We start from the raw sequence: 22,915 nt of genomic DNA, 5'->3' as shown, positions 1-22,915 counted from the left end.
TTCCGAGCCTATATATGGCATGTGAAGGCAGCCTCCTGTTGGGGTTCAGAGGATTGAGGACGTAGCACAGAGAGCTTCATCCACTTCAGGCTATTGACACAGTACAGGGTTGTTGACCTTGTTTATTTTATTTTTAACATATTAAAAATGGAAGGGAATATTTGCAACATCCAGGTGCTTCTTCGAGCCGCAGAGTTTGTGGAGAGAAGAGAGAGAGGTAATTATTTTATGGCAATTCTCAGACTACAAGGGAGGAAGTTGGTTATTGTTGAAACAACAAAATGCACAATGAAAGGACTGGAACCGTCTATGCAAAACATATATTTGAAGTATGACTCGAGATACATGCTTATCAGAACATCGATATCGTAGCCTAAACGTTAGCATGTACGATGTTTTTGATTTGACTCAGTGACCTACATCTCGGGCTCATCATTGTAGTCAAAGGCGCCAATCTGGTCCCATTTGAAATGAATCTGAGCGGCGCAGAGCCCTCACTGCGGTGAATGCAAGTGCAGGCCGAAAACAACTAGATAGCTGATTTTTTTTTTTTGTTAATTACACGTACTAGGCTTTTTATTCGACACTTCTATTTGTGTGGCGGTAGACATCGGCTTGAAAGCAGAGAATAGGGAGTGAGTGATGGCGCCAAAACTAAAAACAAAACGTCCAGCTGACGATGCTGATGACAGCAGTAGAGATTTGTCATTGTCATTTCAGTTAAACAATGAACAAATGATCAAATACCTGTTTAAGTATAAGGCTGTATATGTGTTTGAAACCGGAAACATTGCATTTAATGTTATAATTGTGAAAGCCGCACAGTGATTTATCCGGTAATTTTTTACCAAGCTTTTTTTTTTTTTTTTTTGGCAGAGGCAGAACATGGCTATGCTTCCGTACTGCCTCTCAGCCCAGGTCTGTCTGATAAGAGAAGCAAACAGAAGAGCAAGAAGATATCTGCTGGTGGCAATAGGTGAATGCATTACATAAGTTGCAACTGTCAGAAGGGTGTGGTTCAGATGTTTGCTCTTCAGTTATGATAAAGCACAAACTTTTTAAATGTATATCTCACAGAGCAATAGATGACATCATGAATACTTGCCTGAATTAACTAGACTTGTTCTTATATGCAGGTCTGTTCACAATGAGCTGGAGAAAAACAGGTAATGGTCATTCATTCATTCATTCATTCATTCATAACAAAGCAGTACAGTTCTATCTATAAAATACATATATGTGTTGTTTTGAAGCCAAATTAGGGAAAATTAGATCCTAATTAAGTGCATTTTATGGTGTTTGTGCATGCATTGATTAACATCATTATCTGTACTCAATGTGCTTTTTTAGACGAGCTCAGCTAAGGCACTGCCTGGAGCAGCTCAAGAAGCAAGTTCCTCTGTCATCTGACTCAATGAGAAACACCACCCTCAACCTGCTGAGACGAGCCCAGCTTCACATAAAGGTAAACGCAGAATTTGTCTTGTTGCATACTGAAAGGAGTCTTTGCAGAGAGCACGGTTCAGGGATTAACTCAGATATCAGTATTTGTTGTGACTGAGGTTTGCTCACTTGTATCACCCTCCGATTTCTCATTTCAGAAGCTGCAGGAGCAGGATGAGCGTGCGGAGCAGGTGAAGGGTCGTCTGCGCTGGGAGCAGAGGGAGCTGAGGGTGCGGCTGGAGCAGCTGCAGAGAGGAACGGAGAGGATGAGGAATGATAGTCAGGGATCTACCATGTCCTCTGAGAGATCAGACTCTGACAGAGGTAGGTCTCACACTGACACAAGTTCAACCATCACAACACTGTCAGCAGAGTTTAAACACACCTTAGTATGCTTAAACTCTGAACTGTACTGTACTGTTTTGTAATGACCTTCTGGGCGGCCGTGGCTCAGGAGGTAGAGTGGGTCAATAACCAAAGCGTTGGCAGTTCAAATCCCATTCTGTCCTAGTCATGTGCCATTGTGTCCTTGGGCAAGATACTTCACCCACCTTGCCTCCAGTGTCACTCACATTGGTGTATGAATGTTTGGTGGTGGTCGGAGGGGCTGTTAGGTGTGGATTGGCAGTCACACTTCTGTCAGTCTGCCCCAGGGCAGCTGTGGGTACAAACGTAGTTTTTTACCACCAGAGTATGAATGTGAGAGCGAATGAATAATTGATCAATAATGTAAATGGCTGCCTTGAAAAGTGCTATAGAAATCCAATCCATTATTATTATAAGGGCAGCCACAGTTCCAGGGCTAAGACTGGTTTAAGACAATAACTATGAGGCTTGTTGTACTTATATTTTTTTGAATGTAAGGTTTTAAATTTGATCAAAGACGTCTTGAAAAATGTCTTAAAGTCATAAATTTGGCTTCCTCAAACCTGCTTATACCATGTAAAAAAAGGTACTGGTACTTATTCAATCTTTATTTAACCAGGTAGGTCAATTTAGAACCAGTTCTCATTTACAATGATGAACTGACCAAGAGACAAGCTGACGCTGTTTCATTCCACTACAGAAAAGTGAACCTACATTTTCATGCTGACACGATCTTAACAGTAATGTGTCTCTAACATATGTAACCTCCTATCTGTCTGTAAAGACCAATGACCAGCCTAGACCTCCTGTCACTGTTGTAGATTCTCTTCAGCTCAAACAGAGTTCAGACCATTGAGTAGACTTCCTGTTTCCTCTCAGATCACTAAGGCATTCATTTTTGCCCAGTGATGCCAAAAGACTGTGAAGTACTGTAGATTTAAGAAAACATTTAAAAATAATCATGTCACACTTCATCACATTCGATTATTCACTTTTGTTATTTAGAAATTTTATACCAGTGATTCAAGGTCAGAATTATAGTTTATTTGCTCTGCTTTTATGCAGATGTTCTGCCTGTCAATGCCACATTGACAAACACAAAAGACAATAAAAGATATTTCTGTGAAGTAGTGGCTTTGGACACTATATGTTTTTGTTTTGTTAAACATAATATACATGATCATATTGCACAGTTCTAACAGCGGCTTAAACAAAGACACATTGCACAACTTTTTAATCATCTCTAGTTGTAGCTTTTTTTTTTTTTTTTTTTTTTTTTTTTTTCTTTTTCTTTTTTTGGTTTTACAAGCTGGTGTGGTCTCCTAAAGAAGATCATGTTCAGATCTTATCAGTATGTACACTATTCTATTTCTCATCCTTGGTATGATTTGAATCAACATCTTATATAATTTTTACTTAATTTGTGAATATATTTAGGTGAAAGCTGCATTTGCAACATAACCAAGAAAACATGAAAATAATGATGATGAATACAGTTAATTCTGGAAACGACAGAAATCATGAATGAAATTAGAACATGGGTAATCAGTGGTGATAAAAGCAAAACAAAGAAAAGATCCAATAAAACCGTTAAATCCAATAAAAACAAATGTAATTAGCTAAAACAAGAACAGTTATTACAGAGGACAGATGTTTGGTGAAATTAAAATGATCAGAATTGCCCATGAGATACAAATGATGCAGACTTCAGCTTTTTCTGAGTAAAACTAGATTTTCCAAGATCAGTGAAAACAGGTGGTACTTACAACATAGTAAAATCAGTGAGCATGTTAAACAGTAGTAATGCAATCCTGTATGAAGTAAAACACAAATAAGTGCACAATAAATGAATTAGAGCCAGTGTTTATCACAGTATCGCTCTTTAATTTCTAAAGTTTTTGCTAGTATGAAACATAATTTTACATGTTTATAGCATAATACAATGTATATCATCGTGATAAAAAGTGAGGGGGGGGGGGGGGGGGGGTCATGAAATGTATTTTACCTATATTGTATTCTGCTTGAAAAGTGCTTGAATTTTTACCTTGAAAAATGTGTATGAACCCTGAAATTTAAGACAAAATTAACAGTCCAACCAGCCTCACAGTTCTGACCAGTCTAAACCATGTTCAATCTAGCTATCGTTCCATTTCCATTTCTCTATGTTTCTGCTACTGATGTTCAAGCTGCTAAAGCTCCACCCATGAATGACTGTTGGTTCCACTCATTCCCATCTCCGTTATGATAAACACTAATTACAAATCTGTCAAATTCAGTGATTTCCAAAGCAAATATAGAAATATCATTTATTGCTTGTGTGGAATTTTTAAGACCTCTGAGCGTCAGATTTAAGGATTAATGATCAGTTTTAAGGATAATTAACCAATAAAGACCCAGACAGTCACTGGTGACCAAAATCATCTACTGATATAAAATGTTTAATAAATTCTCAACTACTAAAACCTATCAATACTTGTAAATAACTGATGTAAAATGCAGTTTGTCATCTTTTCATGGTCATCAGATATGACCCATTTGGATGTTCAGAGGCCCCGTAGCGAACATAGAAACACTGTCATCTTCTACAACATTGATTCACCAGTAAAACCCATGGAGTTGGATCAATGACAGGGGATGGACACACTTGTTTTTAGTTGAGTTAATGATATATTTTACTGAAAAAGTCACTTTTTCTTCAGTTTTCTCTGTTTCTGATGTAATAACCCTCAACTTTAATATAAGCTTTTATGAACATCTATATGAACAGTAAATTAAATACAGGAAAATACATGATTTTCATTGAAAAATATGCAAAATACAGAGGATAATATTATAATAAATAGTGATAAATTGCTTGAGAAAGAGTAAATCTAGAGAAAACTTTATTTGGGAACTGGCACAAAAGAAGCACCGGGTCTTTATGGGTTAAAGCTTTAAACTACAGACACCCTGAGAATATCACCATAATCTAAATCAGATGGTCGGTCTCATATTTAACTGCACTAATGAATTTTATTTGTGGTGGATTCTGTTACAGAGGATGTGGAGGTTGATGTCGAAAGCATCGTGTTTGACTGTGTGGACTCTGAAGGACTGAACATGACACACTCTGGTGCAGACCACTGTTACTCCAGCTTGGACAAAGCCTGGCTATGACAGGCCTGAACACACAACACGGTACCTCGGTTTATATCAGGAGGAGGAGAAAACATTCCAAAAACAAACAAATGGAGGACGAGGGAGAATGGAGGAAGAAGTTACTGTACAATTGATTTCTAATATTGACAGAAGGAACACATTTTGGTGTTTTGATTTTTTTTTTTTTTTACAATCTGACTACAAGCTAAAGGATGCTGGTGATGAATGAGCTGTGTCCATTTGCACTGAATAGCAGTTAAAATCACTGGGCTGGGTTGGATGTAACATTACAAATAGACAGTAAATTTTCTGGCATTAACTAAGCCATAAAGTCTGTTACTGATTCATCAGATTTTTACCTTCAAGGGCTTTTTATTCCAAACTTTTAACTTATTCTTTCCTACAACGTTCTGAATTCTGCCTTAAAATCAGGTCTGGTCTAATATTCTTTATACCTTTTCTTCAGCACTAAACTCATTTTTCAGTAATGTCTTGTGTAGCATGCACTTAATCAGAGCTGTGTTTTATATTCATGTCTAATAATGTAAGCTCAGACATGTTTTTTTTTTCTCTCTTCTGTTGCACAAACTGTCCATACGTTGCACTTGTTTTGTTTCATCGTGGGTTATATGCATATATCAACAGGAAAACTGAACGCAAATTAACTGGTCACATTTGCACATTTATCGATGGCAAATAAGTAAATGCCAAATATCACTTTGGTGTATTTGTAAACTGTTGAGTGTGTAATGAAGTGCAAGGATTTCGATGCCTTAAAGACATTGTGAGAGCATTATTGGGGCTACTTTCAACATAATGGGTCACGGTTTTACACACTTCTAACATGAACTCAGATGTTTGTTAGAAAACGTCAAAGGAAATAAAAATTATGCATGCAACATCACCAGGCAGGTAAAATCTACTTGTAAAGATTATGCAATGTATGCTGTATTACAAGTATGTATCTTATTCATTGCTATGTATTTAATAACTGAAGGTGTACAGTCTGCCTTCACTTGTGTATATGCAAGATGCCTTATTTACCATGTTATCGTATGTATGCATTCATCTGTCTCTCCGCCCAGTAATATTATGTAGCAATTTTGTACTGGTGTAAGCTTTTTTTTTATGAATAAATATTTTCTATATTTATGTGCTATTTACTGTGGTGTATTTTGTGTTGGTGTAAGAACAGCTGTGATGTTTTTACACTAGTATACATCTCAAAAAGGGGCCATTTCTTACCTTAATGGGTAGAAAGATGACACTGAACAAACAGGGTTCCTGCACATTTTCACAATTACATTGATTTCATGACTTTTTGAGGATCAGTATAATTTCCATGACTGACCACTACATAAGTACATGAACAAATGTGTAGTATACATACCTGCAAACTACTTACCTCTTGATGAAATTCACCGTTTTGAACTCAAAATTGGCTATCCATGTGGATTGTCTAAATATCGGTCAAATTCCAACATACATGATGTAAGATGGATTTGTTTATTGTGATCAACTTGAGATGAGTTGCGGCATACTAGTATTTGCATTACTGCAATTGAGGAGATCTATTACTATTACATGCTGAATTTACAATCTAGCTGTACTCAGATTACCCCGTGCTAATTATACTCTGTCACAATAACACTGCTGCAAAAAAGACTTTTTATACATTCATTCATTCTCTGAACCTGCTTTAACCTCACTAGGGTCATGGGGGTCGCTGGAGCCTATCCCAGATATTTATGGGCAAAGGTGGGGCACACCCTGGACATGACGCCAGTTCATCACAGGGCTGACATCGAGACAAACAGTCACTCTCACATTCACACCTATGGGCAATTTAGATTAACCTATCAGTGCATGTCTTTGGATGGTGGGAGGAGCCAGAGTACCTGGAGAGAACCCACACAGACATGTGCAGAACATGCAAACTCCACACAGAAAGGTCCCACCCCCATCGACTGGTGTTGGAATCGAACCCAGGACCTTCTTGCTGTGAGGCACAAGTGCTATCCACTGCACCACCATGTCACCCTTTTTGTATACATCTATATATAAAACATACCCCTTTAAGCTGTACTGAAGTTTTTCTTGACAATCCTGTCATTTACTTATCACTTACTATAGTATAGTATAGTAACTTTATTTGGATAATCAAAACTACAGTTTTTCTGTTTTTCACAATTTCTCCAGCACATAAGGATTTTGATTTATGCAAAAGTCACTATACAGCAATTAGCAGCTGATCAGTTTTTATAAATTCCAAGTGATTAAAATTGGTGCATTAAAAAAAAGTAATTAAAAATGTGGTGCAGTCCAAAGTGATGCCTGAAACCGGGGATTTTCATCAAACTCCAGAATCAAGGATTCTTTGGTGATCCTGTGTTTCCCTCAAGGCTCAGCTCTGGAATTAATATGAGGATTAATTTATGCATGTGGTTTCCGAGCAACAACAGAACCTCAAATTATTATTAATTGGTGGAGGTGATGCTTGGAGCACATCAATGAATGAGCAGAATGTCACTCAAAATTCATTACTCCAGTTGCACTTTAATTTTTTTCCCACCCAATTTGGGTGTTAAACACAGTGAATGTTTTTATTCAGATATGTCTAAAACAGAAAACAGATACCAACGGGCTTCAACCCAAATATGAGGGGGATCACTGTTGGTTCTAGCAACAGGAAACGATCACAACTCACAAGATTATGTGTCTGAATCAATTTTGAGCCAAACTCCGCTACTGATTCTTTATTCTATGTAAAAGAGCATGTTTTTAGCAAGACAAATAAAGTAAATAAATAATAAAAAATGCTGCCACAACATCTAAACCCTCCTGAAAATGAGGGAAAGACCTGAGGGGGTGTGACAGATTTATTCACATTTGGGGAATTTTATTATGGCCAGAATTCACGGACACAAATTCATCAGGGCTGGTCCAGAATGTTTTAGCATTTTTGCATCATAAGGAAAACCTACGACCTATTTTCACCTATGACCTATTTTCCAAGTTGCTGATTTTGCCTGTTTGTTTTATGCCATTGAAAAATGTTTTACAATTATGGAATTGCATATTTTAATACCAGGACTTTTCCATGTTGTTATAACCGTAGGAACCAGAGTAAACTGGGGAAGTTGCCAGTTCATGATCACAATAAAATTAAGACACACAAAGACGTAGAACATGAAGGCTACTTAGAAAATATGAATTTATTGACAAGCTGATTTGATACAGCATGAGCGTACTGTTGCATGGGTTGCATCATCAGACCTAAGCTGAATGTAAAAAAACAAGGCATCAAATTTACCTTGAAACATTTTTAAAGTGAGATTATTCTTTCAGTAGCACTTTCAGTCGACAATATGGACCCTTCTTTTCCATGAACTTCAAATTGAAGCGATGAGATGATCAGTCTTAGCAGGATAACTGACGTATAGTCAAATGAAGAAATATATCAGGATTAGAAAATAATCATTTGCATAATTATACTTTTCTTTTTTCTTTTGTTCAGACAAGGTATAGTTTTTAGATGTTACCTGCTACTGCACCTGTCAAACAGGTAACATCTAAAAACTATGCCTTGTCTGAACAAAAGAAAAAAGAAAAGTATAATTACATTAACAGAACACAAAATGAATGTCATTAGCCTTTAATCACTTGCATAATTAGACAGTGTTTGCTAATGTTAATTCTAGCTGTTGTGCAAAAGGTTTGGTATTAGAAACTAAAATGCCATACTCAAAGTACAGGAATCAGAGCAGACCCTGTTGCTGGGTTCAGAGGTTGAAGAAAGGTATCAGGAACAGTTGTCAAGGTTGATGATGTGCTATTAGACGTTTATGGCACCCAGAGCCATATTCAGCTACTCATTTCTAAGATCTTTATCGATGGTAAATACTGAAACAGCTCGGTGTCAAAGGTAGAAGGTATTGAGTGTGACACAGGCATAGAGAGGCTGGAACAGGCTTTGGAGAACCGGCTCAGGCCTTTTATGGTCCACCCACCACTGGAGAGGCTTCCTCACAGAGCTGTCCACCTGTGACCAGGGTCAGTTCATCTTACCCCAAATGCTGGACATGAGGACAAGATGGGGTAAAGATAAATCAGTCCCAGTGTCAGCAGCAACAGAAGCAGTTTTTTTTTAGTGCAGCTTGTCACACATATTGTTTCTTCTGGGCATGTGAGGCGAGGTCTTTGGCTTTTTCTTTAGCTGCCAGTGCCGTCTCCCGGGCCCGCTCCGTCGCCGTCTCCGCTAATGTCCTCGATGGAATTTCACCTACAGGAGTGACAAATATATATATTCATTTTGTTTTGTGAAAAATTTTAAATGCAAAATATTTATATTATACAATACATAGTATATAACAGCAATAGAACAATGTCAACATCCATTTTGTGAGTGAGTCCTTTGGTATTGCTGTAGCATGAATGAATGTAGAATGGATCAAAGGTTCAGATGAAACTCCATTGAAAATGAATGCAGGTCATTTTAACCAACCCATGGAAGCGTGGGGTAGTAATACAAAAACTACAATTTCGTAAAATCTATAAAAGGTTATTTAAAAATTTAAATGGCATGATGTCAATAACATGGTTTATGAGAAATACGAAATAATCACAACTATTCATTACAAAGACACTAGAAGAAAATAACCTCACTAGGTCTTTTTTGACCTAATTATGCATCCAAGGGTTAAGTAGGGGTGTCACAGTATGCAAAAATCACGGTTCTGTACATCCCTCGGTTTTTGGGTCATGGGTCACAGTACAGCGCAATATGGAAAAATACAACAAACAATAAAAAATCCCAAATGCAAATGCCTGGACTGGTCCCAGCTGGACACACACTGGACCACTACACACTGATCAACTGTTTACAACTAGAGCTGACTGAAGTCTCTGACAGAGGGGAACACACACTGAACGACCCAGTCAGTCACTACAACACACTGAGACATCTGTATCCAACCCCTGGCATCTCAGTTTGATTCAACAAATACAGTCACTGATGAAGAAACTCTCAATTGGACTATTATTTTATCCATATGACACAGACTAGAGTCACCATTCATTAAAATCAGCCCATCCTTTACAAATGCATTTAGCCAAGATTATATATGTACATAGAGGCCAAAGAACAGTGTGGAAATAAAAGTTACCATTTACCATCCTCTTACTTTGATGGACTGAGAGTGTAGTAAAGTTTCTTTCCTTGTAAACATCCATAAGTTTGTAAACTTCACTGTCTGCACCTGACATGTCACTGTCAACATGTAGCCTCAGACAGAAACACTTCCTCTGATTTGATTTGTATGACTTACATGGATGTGACCACTAATACGACACACTGTAAATTGTTTACTACCTACAGGATAATCTGTTGTCACCAGATACCAGGATTACTTTCTGCATAAGGTGGATCTTTTTATAAACCACTAGTGTTGTTAACTTAGTGATGCCTGGATACCATCTACATCCAGGGTGCTTTCACCATCTCCTCTCTCTTGTCTGTGTTTACCTGGTGTAAAGCAGCATTGACTTCTGCAGTAGTGGTGATATACCGCCACCCACTGGGCTGGAGTGTTGCTACACTTGACAGACAGGCTGTCGAGCCAGAGGGCCAAAACCGGACCACCAAAGGGTCCAATCTGACCCACTGGTGGAATTTGTAAATGTCAGGGGTGTCAAACTCAGGGGCCACATACAGCCCAATGTGATCTCAAGTTGGTTTGACCATTTAATTAACACCATAATAACCTATAAATGATGACAACTCCAAATTTCCTCCTTGGTTTAATATAAAAGAAGTAAAATTGTATTATGGAAATGTTTACACTTACAAACTAAAATTTCACAATAAAAATGTGAATAACCTGAACAAATATAAACACGCTTTGAAATGTCTTAAAGAAATTAAGTGGAATTTAATAATGCCTGTTACTAAATAGTTTGTGGCTTTGTAGAAATAAATATTTTTCTGGTTGTTCATGTTATTCCTATTTTATTGTGAAAGGATAGTTTGTAAATGTAAACATTTTCATCATGTAATTTTACGTTTATCACACTAACGCAAACAGAAAAATTTGGAGTTATCATTACATTTAGGTTATTATTCTATTATTTTACTGGTCTGACCAACACGAGATTAAATTGGACTGTATGTGAAGTAAAATAAATTAAAATGAGTTTGACAACCCTGCTGTACAGTGTCTGTCTCAGAGTGAATGACAAGTGTATTTGTCATACCTGTACCATTTACAGAACCATGAAGAACATCAAATACAAGAACTATGACACCAGTAACATTAAGAAATCAAAATTCAGGTAAAACAAACAAACAAACAAACAAAAAAAAAGGTAAAATTATGATGCAGGCTGATGAAAACTCACCTTGCATTTTGGCCAGCACATATTCAAAGCCTTTCATTGTTTTTGTGACACTGGCCTTGAATCGAGCCAGTCCAAACTCCTGAGAGAGAAGAAATACAGTATAACGGTCAAAAAATGTATAACTCTCTATCATCACATATTAATTGTTATTCAGAGCTCAAAAGGACAGCTCTGGTTCTACGGTGAAGGTGGGGTCTGAGATGTTTTTCTGGAGCATTTGTTACTATATTCCTTAAAATCCCCTTCACACCCCGATTACAACTAATAAATTAAATGCTCTAACACAAAAATTAAAAAAAAAAATCAGTCACCTGTGGAACAGACAGGACTGAAAAAACACCATCCAATCATTTTGAGCGCCCACTCGAAATGACTGAATGGTGATATGTCTATCAAACTCAACTGCCATTTGCCCCTCCCTCCTTCCCCCCTCTGCGCGTACCCCTCTTCGAGCATGAATCACACGTTCCCAAAGGAAGCGCTTGTACAGGAAGCGAAGCCAGAACCTGGTTATATTAGTTATATTAGAATGGAAAGTTCTAGGAAATACTAGGAAGTACTAGGAAATGTAACATTAGCCACATAGGTGTGAACTGGGGATGTTCTGTAAGAGTGGGGGTGTTAGAGGAAACTGAATGAGGTATGCATGGATACGTGAGCTGGAGGCTCAGTAAGGGCCGTAGTCGGTGTCAGAGGCTCAGCCGGGACCGTAGTCTGCAACGGAGCCTCAGCCCGTGTAGGAGATGGAGCTGTGGCCGGACCCGGTCCGGACCGCATACGGAGTGGAGCCCAACCCGGGTTCAGAGCAGCAGCCGGCGAATTGTTGTTGTGCAGCGCTCATGAACCCTTGGGAACAAGCATTACGCGTGCCACTACTCTGGAGGCGTGGCTTCAGAGGGACGTCTGAAGAAAGGGGTTCAGAAAGATCTCAGACCCCACCTTTAAAAATCAGCGAGCAGTTCAAGACCAGGTGGACTACTGCAAGTAAATGCTCTACTCTGTACATTCTGTTACCAAGTGGACAAACTACAGGAGAGATGATACACCATTCTTCCAAAAGAGATTCCAATAATTAGTTTTTTGGGGGGATGGTGGTAAGCTGGTGGTAAGATGGTGGCACCATCTTGGTCTAAAAGCTCCTGAAGGTGTTTCTACATCTGCACAATTAAATCCAGTTGAATCTACCTCTGCTTCATTTTCTGCTTTGGTGCGATCTGTGTGGGCAGGTGTGGACACAGATGACTTACAGGTGCAGACCAAAACAGTCACACCTTACTCTTTAGGGGAGGTGGGCTCCGCCTAACCCCAAATAACCTCTAGAGTGGGACATTTGTGGTGGGAATGTGATGCAAACCCAATCAGACCCAACTACCAGGTGCATGCCACATGTGAGTAATGACGCTCCTGTTACTAGCTGTCCTTTGCATTCTGGGATGTAGCAGACCATGTAATCTGTAACAGCTGGTGCTGTCATACCAGTTTTTGTCTCTTGCAGATATATGCACTAGCCCAGAACTTTCTTCCAGTTTTAACCTTCTTGCTTCCAACTCAGATGCATCTGATCAATAGATGAACATTCTTACATAGTTTGGACTGCATGTTTTTTTTCTCTTTAAATAGAAACTGAACCAAATAGAAAATAGCCCAAATTTACAAAGTCATCTACTAATTCAGAATAAGTCCCACACCACTGTCTCTTGTTGTGTGTTGCTACACTTTACTCTACTGACCTGAATACCTCTGGAGAGCCCATAGACGTTGGAAGAGATCCAAGCTTCTCTTTTTATCTCAGTCCAGCTGCCATTCTCAGGGTTAATCCTGTACTCACAACGCTCTTCCACAGACTGGGACAGAAAGGAATAAACAAACAACAGCAACATGAGGCCATGTGATTATTTTAGGCAACGCTGAGTACTGATGAAAGTAGAAGATACAGTACCATGAGACGAGCGTGGCTGATGTTCCATGTTAGTGTGGTCATGGTCCTTTTCTGAGGGTCTACAATGGAGTCCTCAATAATGTATGCTGAGCTGGCCATGTGCTTTGGAAGGTACCGCTCCATCCAGCGAGGCGCTCTGCTAGTTTTGGTCAACAAACGCCTGGAAATCAGGCAGTTGGCTGGAGTAACTTCTCGAAAAATGATGTCTTCGGTCAAAACATGGTTACTGGGGAAGAGAAGTAAACATTAAGTTTAAAGATTGCAGCAAATGATTTTCATCACAGACAGGTCCCTAGTGGGTTCTAAAGTGATCTAAATCTAACCTCAAATGTACACCTTCATAAAAAGAAACCAAAATGGAGAAGTACTGTTTGATGATGCTCATCAAATGGTTCCATCCCCGTAGAACCACCATAAACAACAGTAACTTGAAGGAATCATTTTCTGTCTGACTATCAGTCTCTAACATCACTGTGGAGGAATTCTGACCAACTCGTCTCCATAACGGTGCTTCTTTTCAATGAGGTTTGTGGGGCTTTATTCACATACAGTCCCACAACTTCAGTTCAGTCAGGTTGATGTCTAGACTTTGAATGGGCTATTGCAACACATTAATTCTGTTCTTTTTTCAGCCATCCTGTTGTAGATTTGCTGGTGCGCTGGGGATCATTGCACTACTGCATGACCCAGTTTCAGCCAAGCTTTACTCTGGTATACAGAGGAGTTCATGGTCAACTCAACGACTGCAAAACAAGCCTGAAATCATTACCCCTCCAACACTGTGCTTCACAGTTGGTATAAGACGTTTGTACTGACATACTGTTCGCTTTGGGTCAAATACAGTACAGTGTGTTACAGCCAAATATCTCCACTTTAGTCTTGTCTGTTCAAAGGACATTGTTCCACAAGTCTTGTGTTTTATTCAGAAGCAACTTTGCAAACCTAAGCCAGTTTACCTCCTAGCAACCCTTGCATTTCTAATTATTCTTCCATGATATGCAATATATTTCATACTAACTGAGGCCTTCAGAGACTGAGATGTAGCTGTGGAGTTTTTTTTTGTCATTTCCCTATGAATTGCACAGTTTGACCACGGGATGAATTTTCTGGGACGTCCCCTCCTCGGAAGACTGACAGATGTCTCCACTGTCTTAACTGTATTCCACTTGTGAATAATCTTTATCACTGTCAAATGTTAGACTTAAAATTGTTTGGAAATTGCCTTAGAGCCCTTCCCAGACTGACAGGTATCAAAAATAGCTTCTCTAGGCTTACTGAAAAAAACACTACAACAAAATCATGACACTATGTTATTTATTTTGAATGTAATCTTATTTCCAATGAAAGCTTGTTAATCTTTCATGTCTTTGCTCCTTAGCATTGTATTAACTCACACCTTAACGCCCCCGAAAAGCAAACTGCAGCTTCCTTTATGTTAAATAAATAATGACACAATGGAACATATTGTGTGTTGTTTTATACCCGAGGTCAGATTAAAGCCTGGTCAATAAGACTCTAAATAATTTAAGAGCCTTAATGACCTGATTTTGTTATTATGTTATTCATTATGTAGTTAACCATTATGTAAACAAATGTTGAGAAAATGAGAAGACAAATGCAAATGTTTCTCAAATCCATGGTGATGCCACCACAAAACTAAGGCTTTTATCATCTACAAAAACAAAAAAATTAAAACAAACTAAATGTGAAAGACAGTTTTGGCAACTGAAGCAAAAATAAAATGAAAACTGTATTATGTATGTACAAAATGAACTAAAACAACCTAAAATCATATAGAAATGGTCTAATATTCATATTTTTCAGCTCATTCCAAATATAAGCCTAGTATTTTGTGAAATCTATCATCCAATGTATTAGTTTTGCCAAAGCATAAGGACATTGTGCACAGCTGGCATTATGGAAGTGAAAGTCAGCACAAAAGTGCCAGAGTCTGTTTAGGATTATTTTAGATAAGAACAAGTGCCTTTTTGTGGAAGGTGATAAAATATGTTGAACATTTTTTAAGAGGAAAAATCCCACAAATCTCTAAGTCCATTTGCTAACTTATCTTACTTTGACAAGGTAAGAGAGAACCAGCTAAGATAAACTATTGACAAAATAAGCAGGACGGAGGAGTGTAGGTGTGAAGAGTGAAGGTGTTTAAATCCGTGCTCATGTTTACATAACTGTTCTTGTGATTTCCAGTTTAATTTTTCCTGTTCATGACACAAATATACTGAAATGACACATGTCTGTGAAAGTTTTTGATCATTTCTAGAAAAGTGAATAAATTGGTAATAATAACAAAGTGTCATAAGTGTGTACAATAGTATTTTTATGACCATTTTTTATGTTTCTTCTGAGACACAACCCATATGTCCAAATATAAACTAATAAAAACTCAGATGCAAACCCACTTCCCAAAATAAACTAAAATCGAAAACAAGTTACAGTGGAATAAATATGAACAGCAAAGATTACCCATTTTCACATTAGAAACTGACTGAACACTTACTTGCTAGCTGCACATTAAAAAAAAACAAGTACTTGGAGAGTATTTTTGTGTATCATTGCTTACATTAAGCGTAAGATAAACTGTCTAACTTATGTATTTATGGGATGATGTTGAGACCTGAGAGAGGATGACTGGATGGATAACAGTCTTAAAAGTCACTTCAATTAAAATGTACCTGGTGCCATCAGTATTGCACTGTTGAATATGCTTTGGTTCGGTTCTGCTTTATCCTTACCTGTAAGGATTGGGATATCGTTGCCAAAAAGCAACACAAACTTGGTCCCAGGTATCTTTAAGAAGACCTGCGCAGCAGAAATACTTCACCATTGTTCCCTGTGTTTACTTTGGCCAAACCCTGTGGAAATAAAGTACAAACTGAAGGTGTGGGTTTGGTACACTGGTCGATATACAAGAAGAAGAAGTGTCATATAAGCACCCATAAAAGCAACACAACTGGTATTAAAACAGCCTGAATAAACGATTGGTTTCTGATTTAAGTCGTATTAGGAAAAAGGACTCGCTAGCAACGTTCAGGGGCGAATCTTTTCCTATTTGGCGCTACCATCGACCACAATATCTTCAAAAAACATGAAAAATTCATCTCTTACGACTAACAATGAAATGAAAGGCTACGTCGCTTAAGTAATAGTCATATGTAGAGACATGGCTAACTTCAGATATAATGCTGCTGTCATGTTACTTGTCACGTCCGCACTCTTCCCTATAGCTACACCGTTAGCATTAGCTTAGCTAGCATGAAGCAACCCGATGAATGAGCGGCACAGTTATACCCGATAACTTCACAGAGCGGCCTTTAAACGAGCGGATTTGACAGGAAGAAAACCAAGCAGAGACGGTTACCTGTACGGCGTTAACAGTCAGAAGATGAATATTTGCATTTTAAACTCCTGCTGGGATGAACTTCTCCTCGCAGCCACCCACAAATCATGTCAAACGTGACACGGACCAGGCAGAGGAAGGTCAAATATCGACGACATATCCGGTGGGTCCGTGAACGCAACGCCTGCTTTCAACAGCAGGTGGCAGCAGGAGCTCATGCACCAGGATGAACACCCTCCCATCCTCTGAAAACGCACCGCACAATAAGTCTGCAATTCCTTTAACTTGAAACATTATTAATAATAACTTAATAATGTAATAACTTTGCCATTGTTTTTCTGCTGATGCATCTTGACACAATGGGTCTGTTTCCACAAACCTAAGTTTAATGTCAGTCCTGCAAAGTCTTAGAGCTCTACAATAATCCCAAGGGCAGAAAGGAATGAAGCCAACGCCAGGAAACCAGTACTGTAGTCACTATGTCAAGAACAAGCAATAAAGACCCAAAATGTATTATTTATAGTGTATCACACTGTGTAGGCCATGTTTGTCTACTTATTTATTAATGTTTTATTTGGCTAGTTGCTACTTGTGTACACTGATTCCTTCCTTTAAGAAGCAGTATCAACATCGAACAGCATCACTTATTAAGAAAAAAAAGGAAGAAAAAAATCTTTTCCTCTGTTAAGCAGGGGCCTGCAGTATGGTATTGGATTAGTGCAGTCTCATACCCAAGTCTTCAAAGTTCACAAATCTATTGTTATTACTTTTTCCAGCTCCCAGCCAATAACCAGCACACTTTGATGTTACTTTACCTCCACTACAATTAGAGTCCAAATTTCAAATATTCTCTTTATTTGACAAAGAGGCACTAAATGTTTTTCTCTATATTTGGTCAAATTGACTCAGTTTTGTGTACAATGGGGGGTCAGTGCATGAGCCCGAGGGCCTGTGCTTGATTAATGTCTCTGCTTTTATTATTAAAAGACCACCATTAAAATGTAATGGATATTGAATGGCATGTTATTATTTCTTCCATATCTTCAAAGCAGCTTCTCACATGCTGGGATAAAAATATCAAGGACTTGTGGCACCCTATACAGTTAAGCAGTCTTCAGTTCCATCCCTTTGGATTTGCAGTCCACAGTCTGTCTCACCAGGTGAGGACAAGCACTGGCATAATCTTAGTTGGATCAAAAAGGACAGCAGCGGCTTCCTCTGGTCTCCTTGGCCAAAAATGGTACGTTACTCTGATAGATCTTTGTAATTAATCCAAAGCACAGCAGTTGGATTAATTGGGTGAAAATCATCCAGATATTTTGTACAGCTGACAAATAAAAAACAAGTGTGAAAATTAAACTTGTCCTGATAGTTACAATAGTCAACTTCTTCTCTTTAGTGAGTATAAACACATTAACAGCATCAGATAGGTAAAGGACTGTAGTGCACTGTATAATTATTGGACATTACTTACAAACAAGAGTTTTGCATTTACAGGAAACACATTATATACTAAGATAATTAACATCCTAAACATTTTAAACACATACAGATTTGACCAATGTATTTTCACTAGTACAACTTACAAAGGATAGAAGAGCTTTACATAAAGCATGTTGCATGCAAAGCTTTGAGCCCCTTATCATCAACATAACCAGACCATTCAGGTCAAAAGGCTTCTTTTGAACCACAGGCACCACAAACCAGAGGTGTGTGAATTGAGTATCTGATATATTCTACAAGGCTTTATAACTTTCACATTGTATCAAACAGCAGTCGGTGGGTGACCACCGTTTCGACCATTCAAAGTTAGTCGTCTTATAGATCGTGTCCTGAAGGAGCCCTCAGGATGAAAAGAATCTGGTTTATCTTCACATCGGAAGACCATAAGGAAGCCGTTCCTGTAGTTTTTATTCATCCACCCATACAGCAGGGGGTTGGTAAAAGTTGAACACATAGCTACAATGTGAAACACTGTGTATATCAGTTTGTACTCCTTAAACCTGAGGACCAGGTCCAGATCACTGGCTAGCTGAAACACATGGAAAGGCAGCCAGCAGATAGCAAACACCACCACAACCAGGGCCAACATTTTAGTTGTCTTTTTGCGACGGTTGATACTGTCATTGCGGCTGGACGGGCTGACGTGATTCTTCAGCTTGACCCAGATGCAAATGTAAGCATAACTAATGATTGCTAAGGGAATAATGTACTGTAGAAGGAGCATTGAAAGACTGTAGATGATACTGCTGGTCCCGTGAGGCCACTTCTCAGAGCAGACGGAAAAGCGCAGGTTTATGGAAAGGATCTCCTCAGTGCGGTACTCTCTGAAGATGGCCAGGGGTGCTGCCAGGACAGCAGACATAGTCCAGGTCATTGCCATAATGAGGAAGCTGGAGTGCCACGTGAGGCGCCGACCAAGGTGGAAGACAATGCATCGGTAGCGCTCCAGAGCTATGACAGTAAGGGTCAGGATGGATACATGCACACTTAGGGCCTGAGCAAAAGGAACCATGTGGCACAGCACAGCCCCGAACTTCCACTCGTCCAGCAGAGTGTAGACCAGTGTGAAAGGGAGGCAGAAGGTGTCCACCAGGAGGTCTGCCACAGCCAAGTTAGCTATGAAGAAGTTGGTTACTGTTCGCATGTTTCTGTAGCGGATGATCATGTAGATAACAAGAGCATTTCCAAGCAGCCCCAGAAGGATGATTAGGGAATAGGCCGTGATCAGCGTGATCTGGACCCAAAGGTGCTTGGTGATGTCAGTGTGGAACCCGGGTTGATGTAAACCCATACTGTCATTAAGTAGCTTCCAGACATCCGTTTCATCAGCCTCACCTTCTCCTGTGCTGTTGGATGTGTCTGGTGGGCTCATTTTATCTGAAACCAGATCGCAGCTGTGCTGACACCTGAGAGAAAACACATAAAGGAAAGTCATTGTTTGTGACAAGCCAGGCAGCATTATTCCCAACAAGGGGAGCAAAGGAAAATGGTGATGGCAGTCAGAGCAAAAAAAGTGTCAAATCTTTATTAATTTTACCTTTTGTGTCCCATTAACTAAATATAAGGTGTCACCAGTCACTGGTTTTCACCAAGGGATGATAACGTGTCCCTGCCTGCTTTTATACCCCCACCCACCCACACACACACCCTCCCCAGTGTCCATATATTTCAATGGGCTCGATGTGTTTGATGGGTTTTGACCTGGGTTTTCCTTGAGCAGTGCCACATTTGCTGATTTAGATTTAGACCCATTTACTTATTCTGTTTTGCTGCACATAATCTGTCAACGAAATGAACCATAGACATTCAGATCTCATCTATGTAATTGTTTTTGTTCTCCATATCACAGAGACAGGGTATTGTCTGCATTTTAAATGTCATACTGTTATTAAAGATCTAGTGTTTAACTTGAAATTAATTAAACTGAGAACAATAGTTATGGGCTGGAGGAAGTGGATGTTCCACAAAGAAAATGAAATGCTCATTTCAGTATCATACAATAACGAGTAGAACACCATGACAATTTGATGCTCTGTGGCCACCTTCCTTTCCCCCTTATGTGACCCCCTTTTTCTTCTTTTTTTTTTGTCTGCTTGAAGATTGGTGGGATTTTTTCTCCCTCTTTCTTATCATGTATTTGTGAATGTTGTTTTTGTATCTGTGTGTGTGTGTGTGTGTGTGTGTGTGTAAGAATTATATTATTGTTAAAAATGTTTCAGGTGTTGTAATGTGATGAAGCTCATATCAAACTGAAATAAAGAAAATGTGTAATCAATCAATCAAAGTTTATTTATATAGCGCCAAATCATAACAAAAGTTATCTCATGACACTTAACATATCGAGTTGGTCGAAACAAGACTCTAAGTCAATTTACATAAATAAATAAATAAATATTGCAAATGAATAAATAAATAAATAAATACTGAGTAGAAAACCAGTCATCTTTACACACCTGGTCCTATCTCTCCTATAAAACCAGAAAAGCACCTTGAAATATTTATGTTAAGCACTGCTTTGCCAATGTCTGAGGTACAAGTATTCATTTTGTTTCACATCAGTTTTTCCAAACAACATGAACACTGTGAATTCTAAAGGCTAAAGGAAAATGATAGAAGCAGTGTGATCAGAAGACATCAGTCCATTCAAAGCCACATTAATAGAACTGCAGGCTGCTCTCTTTGGCTCTCGAGTACCCTGCATCACACAGAGAATAATGTACCTAATTTCTTACAGCGAGTCCTCTACTGGTGTTGGGCAACTGGATGCATATTATCTTGTAATTTCTGTCAATTTTCCTGCAGATCTTGCTAAGCTCTGAATATAGAACACTTGATCACCAAATGTACAAAAATTATACCACTGTCTTATTCCTTAATAACATAGTATATGTTATTGTAATTTTATTGGTTTAAGCTTGTTAATCCAACAAAATAAAATACTGATTAAAAAACTCTCCAGCTGCAGTAAATCTGTCAAAGCTGATTTTAAAAGGAATAACTGAACATTGAAGAAAAGTTATGTAATGCTTTGAATTAACTTACATTTTTTGTGGCCTTGACGTACATTCTATCCTTTTTTGGAATGACTGAGGCACAACTAGACACCATTTACACAGGGATCTTTGGTGACAGACACTCTTTAACTGCTCTGGGGATTCACAGCCTATTTCTGACAGAACATTGGAAACACTGATAATTTGAGTTTACTTTACTGACATCATTGTTTTTGTCCATTATTCAATTTTTATTTGACATTAGAAATATAGAGTAAAACAATTTTCTCATTTTGCTTTATTGTCATGTTCATAAGCACCACAAGATCGGACTGTCCTCTGTGCATCTGCAGGAGGTTCAGAACCAAACTGACTCATGAATGGTGTGTGTGTGTGTGTGTGTGTGTGTGTGTGTGTGTGTGTGTGTGTGTGTGTGTGTGTGTGTGTGTGTACAGCAGGTCTACATTTTACAGGAATTATAAACATTCATACACCCTGCAACTTCCTTGAGACTAAAGTACAATAGATAAAACTGCAGGTGTGGAACTTAAAAAAACGGTGACAGTATAGGACATAAAAACATTAAAATGCATTATGTCATAAAATGATTTGCAGTAAAACTCTGAATCCTTAGGGAACTGAGAAATTGTGATCATGACGCCAGTGTTGCAGTGCCAGATAACTAAAAAGCATATGTACAGACTGCCTGTACAGTCTGTGACAGGAGCAGGGAGCCCCACTGGAGCACACAGGAGGGATTTATCAGGCAGGCTGCAGGCGACATGTGCACTTTACAAAGCATCAGTAATTTGTCAAAGCACCTTTTTCTGATCATCTATGGTAATCCTTGACTTCAGGCAAGCTTGTCTGTAAATATTATGTTGATATACACCTACTGGAGCAAAAACCATCATGCAACCGGATTCTAGTGACCTCCACGCACTGCCATGTAATTATGTAGATACCTGATCAAATATGCACTGATGCTCCGTTCGTGCGTAATTTGTTTAACTTACTAAATAATGCGCACACAAAATTTTTCACATGAGCTCTTAAAGCTTTAGCCAGGTGTAAATTAATTGCAATCAACATAAATAGTATTCCACGGTGCGCAATTTGGACACTTGTTCATTTAGCTTTCCAAAGGTTTCCTCTTATCCAAATGGCACATACAATAGTTTCAGTAACTACAGGTGACGCTGCCACAAAATACATTAATATCCTGCGTCTCAGGAAAAAAAAAAAAAAAAAAAAAAAAAAAAAACATAATTGCCACCAAACTAGGTTCGGAATATTCGTTTTAAGTCTAAATATGCGTATCTATATAATAACAGACTCACCTTTACCCCTATATCTCCTTTTGGAAGCGAGTCTTTACTCCAGAGTGGTGTGAAACAAGGGGAAAAATCCCGAAGCTCCTCCCAAGCTGTAGCGCCTAGTGCGCATCTTGGGGATCGACTGTGCGTTCCTGAGGCAGGTCTACAGGATTCAGTGTGAGCGTCCGCATCAGTGCCAGAGGCTACAGAGGCAGATTTGGACAACACTTTGATGTACAGTATTTGTGCTCTTTCCTTAACATTGCATTACTCGGTAAAGACATTTAGATGGATCTGACACCAGTGCATCCAGTGTTACGTCACTTGCATTTCCAGTTTTATTTCCATCTTAACTTTATTTCTAAGCAGGATTTCCCCTTCATCAGTTACCCCTTTGCCCTAATCGTATGTACTATTTTCAATGAACTTTGAAACAATAAAAGGTTGTAAAGCATTTCTTTTAGAC

The 22,915-nt window shown here is 38.7% G+C and overlaps 3 protein-coding genes across 3 annotated transcripts; 1 reads left to right on the top strand and 2 right to left on the bottom strand.

Annotated features, from left to right (window-relative positions):
- Positions 1-54: 54 nt before the first annotated feature.
- Positions 55-6,106, top strand: mxd3 (MAX dimerization protein 3). Its single transcript, XM_030145271.1, has 6 exons — positions 55-217; positions 877-976; positions 1,137-1,166; positions 1,351-1,465; positions 1,602-1,767; positions 4,847-6,106. Exons 1-6 carry the CDS (start codon positions 148-150, stop codon positions 4,963-4,965), a joined length of 600 nt encoding a protein of 199 aa, XP_030001131.1. The 5' UTR covers positions 55-147; the 3' UTR covers positions 4,966-6,106.
- A 2,504-nt stretch (positions 6,107-8,610) lies between these two features.
- Positions 8,611-16,781, bottom strand: prelid1a (PRELI domain containing 1a). Its single transcript, XM_030145270.1, has 6 exons — positions 16,659-16,781; positions 16,033-16,152; positions 13,283-13,508; positions 13,074-13,187; positions 11,344-11,422; positions 8,611-9,229 (listed from the first exon to the last, which is right to left on the bottom strand). The coding sequence occupies exons 2-6, from the start codon at positions 16,122-16,124 to the stop codon at positions 9,108-9,110; spliced, it is 633 nt and encodes a 210-aa protein (XP_030001130.1). The 5' UTR covers positions 16,125-16,152; positions 16,659-16,781; the 3' UTR covers positions 8,611-9,107.
- A 1,190-nt stretch (positions 16,782-17,971) lies between these two features.
- npy7r (neuropeptide Y receptor Y7) lies at positions 17,972-22,584 on the bottom strand. The gene is made up of 2 exons (XM_030145269.1): positions 22,474-22,584; positions 17,972-19,546 (listed from the first exon to the last, which is right to left on the bottom strand). The coding sequence occupies exon 2, from the start codon at positions 19,510-19,512 to the stop codon at positions 18,403-18,405; it is 1,110 nt and encodes a 369-aa protein (XP_030001129.1). The 5' UTR covers positions 19,513-19,546; positions 22,474-22,584; the 3' UTR covers positions 17,972-18,402.
- Between the last annotated feature and the right edge of the window lie 331 nt (positions 22,585-22,915).

This window comes from Sphaeramia orbicularis, chromosome 10 (assembly GCF_902148855.1).
Source record: "Sphaeramia orbicularis chromosome 10, fSphaOr1.1, whole genome shotgun sequence".
Taxonomy (NCBI): Eukaryota; Metazoa; Chordata; class Actinopteri; order Kurtiformes; family Apogonidae; genus Sphaeramia; species Sphaeramia orbicularis.
The sequence above is the reverse complement of the archived record's forward strand: the minus strand, read 5'-3'. Positions and strand labels throughout refer to the sequence as shown.

Bases quoted from the DNA above. Each gene is read 5' to 3' on its own strand.
- mxd3 (XM_030145271.1), top strand. From the start codon at position 148: ATGGAAGGGAATATTTGCAACATCCAGGTGCTTCTTCGAGCCGCAGAG. The intron at 977-1,136 runs GTGAATGCATTA...TCTTATATGCAG, and splicing joins ATATCTGCTGGTGGCAATAG to GTCTGTTCACAATGAGCTGG. The intron at 1,466-1,601 runs GTAAACGCAGAA...TTCTCATTTCAG, and splicing joins GAGCCCAGCTTCACATAAAG to AAGCTGCAGGAGCAGGATGA.
- prelid1a (XM_030145270.1), bottom strand. From the start codon at position 16,124: ATGGTGAAGTATTTCTGCTGCGCAGGTCTTCTTAAAGATACCTGGGAC. The intron at 13,188-13,282 runs GTACTGTATCTT...TTTCTGTCCCAG, and splicing joins TCAGCCACGCTCGTCTCATG to TCTGTGGAAGAGCGTTGTGA. The intron at 9,230-11,343 runs GTGAGTTTTCAT...TCACTCCTGTAG, and splicing joins TGTGCTGGCCAAAATGCAAG to GTGAAATTCCATCGAGGACA.
- npy7r (XM_030145269.1), bottom strand. From the start codon at position 19,512: ATGAGCCCACCAGACACATCCAACAGCACAGGAGAAGGTGAGGCTGAT.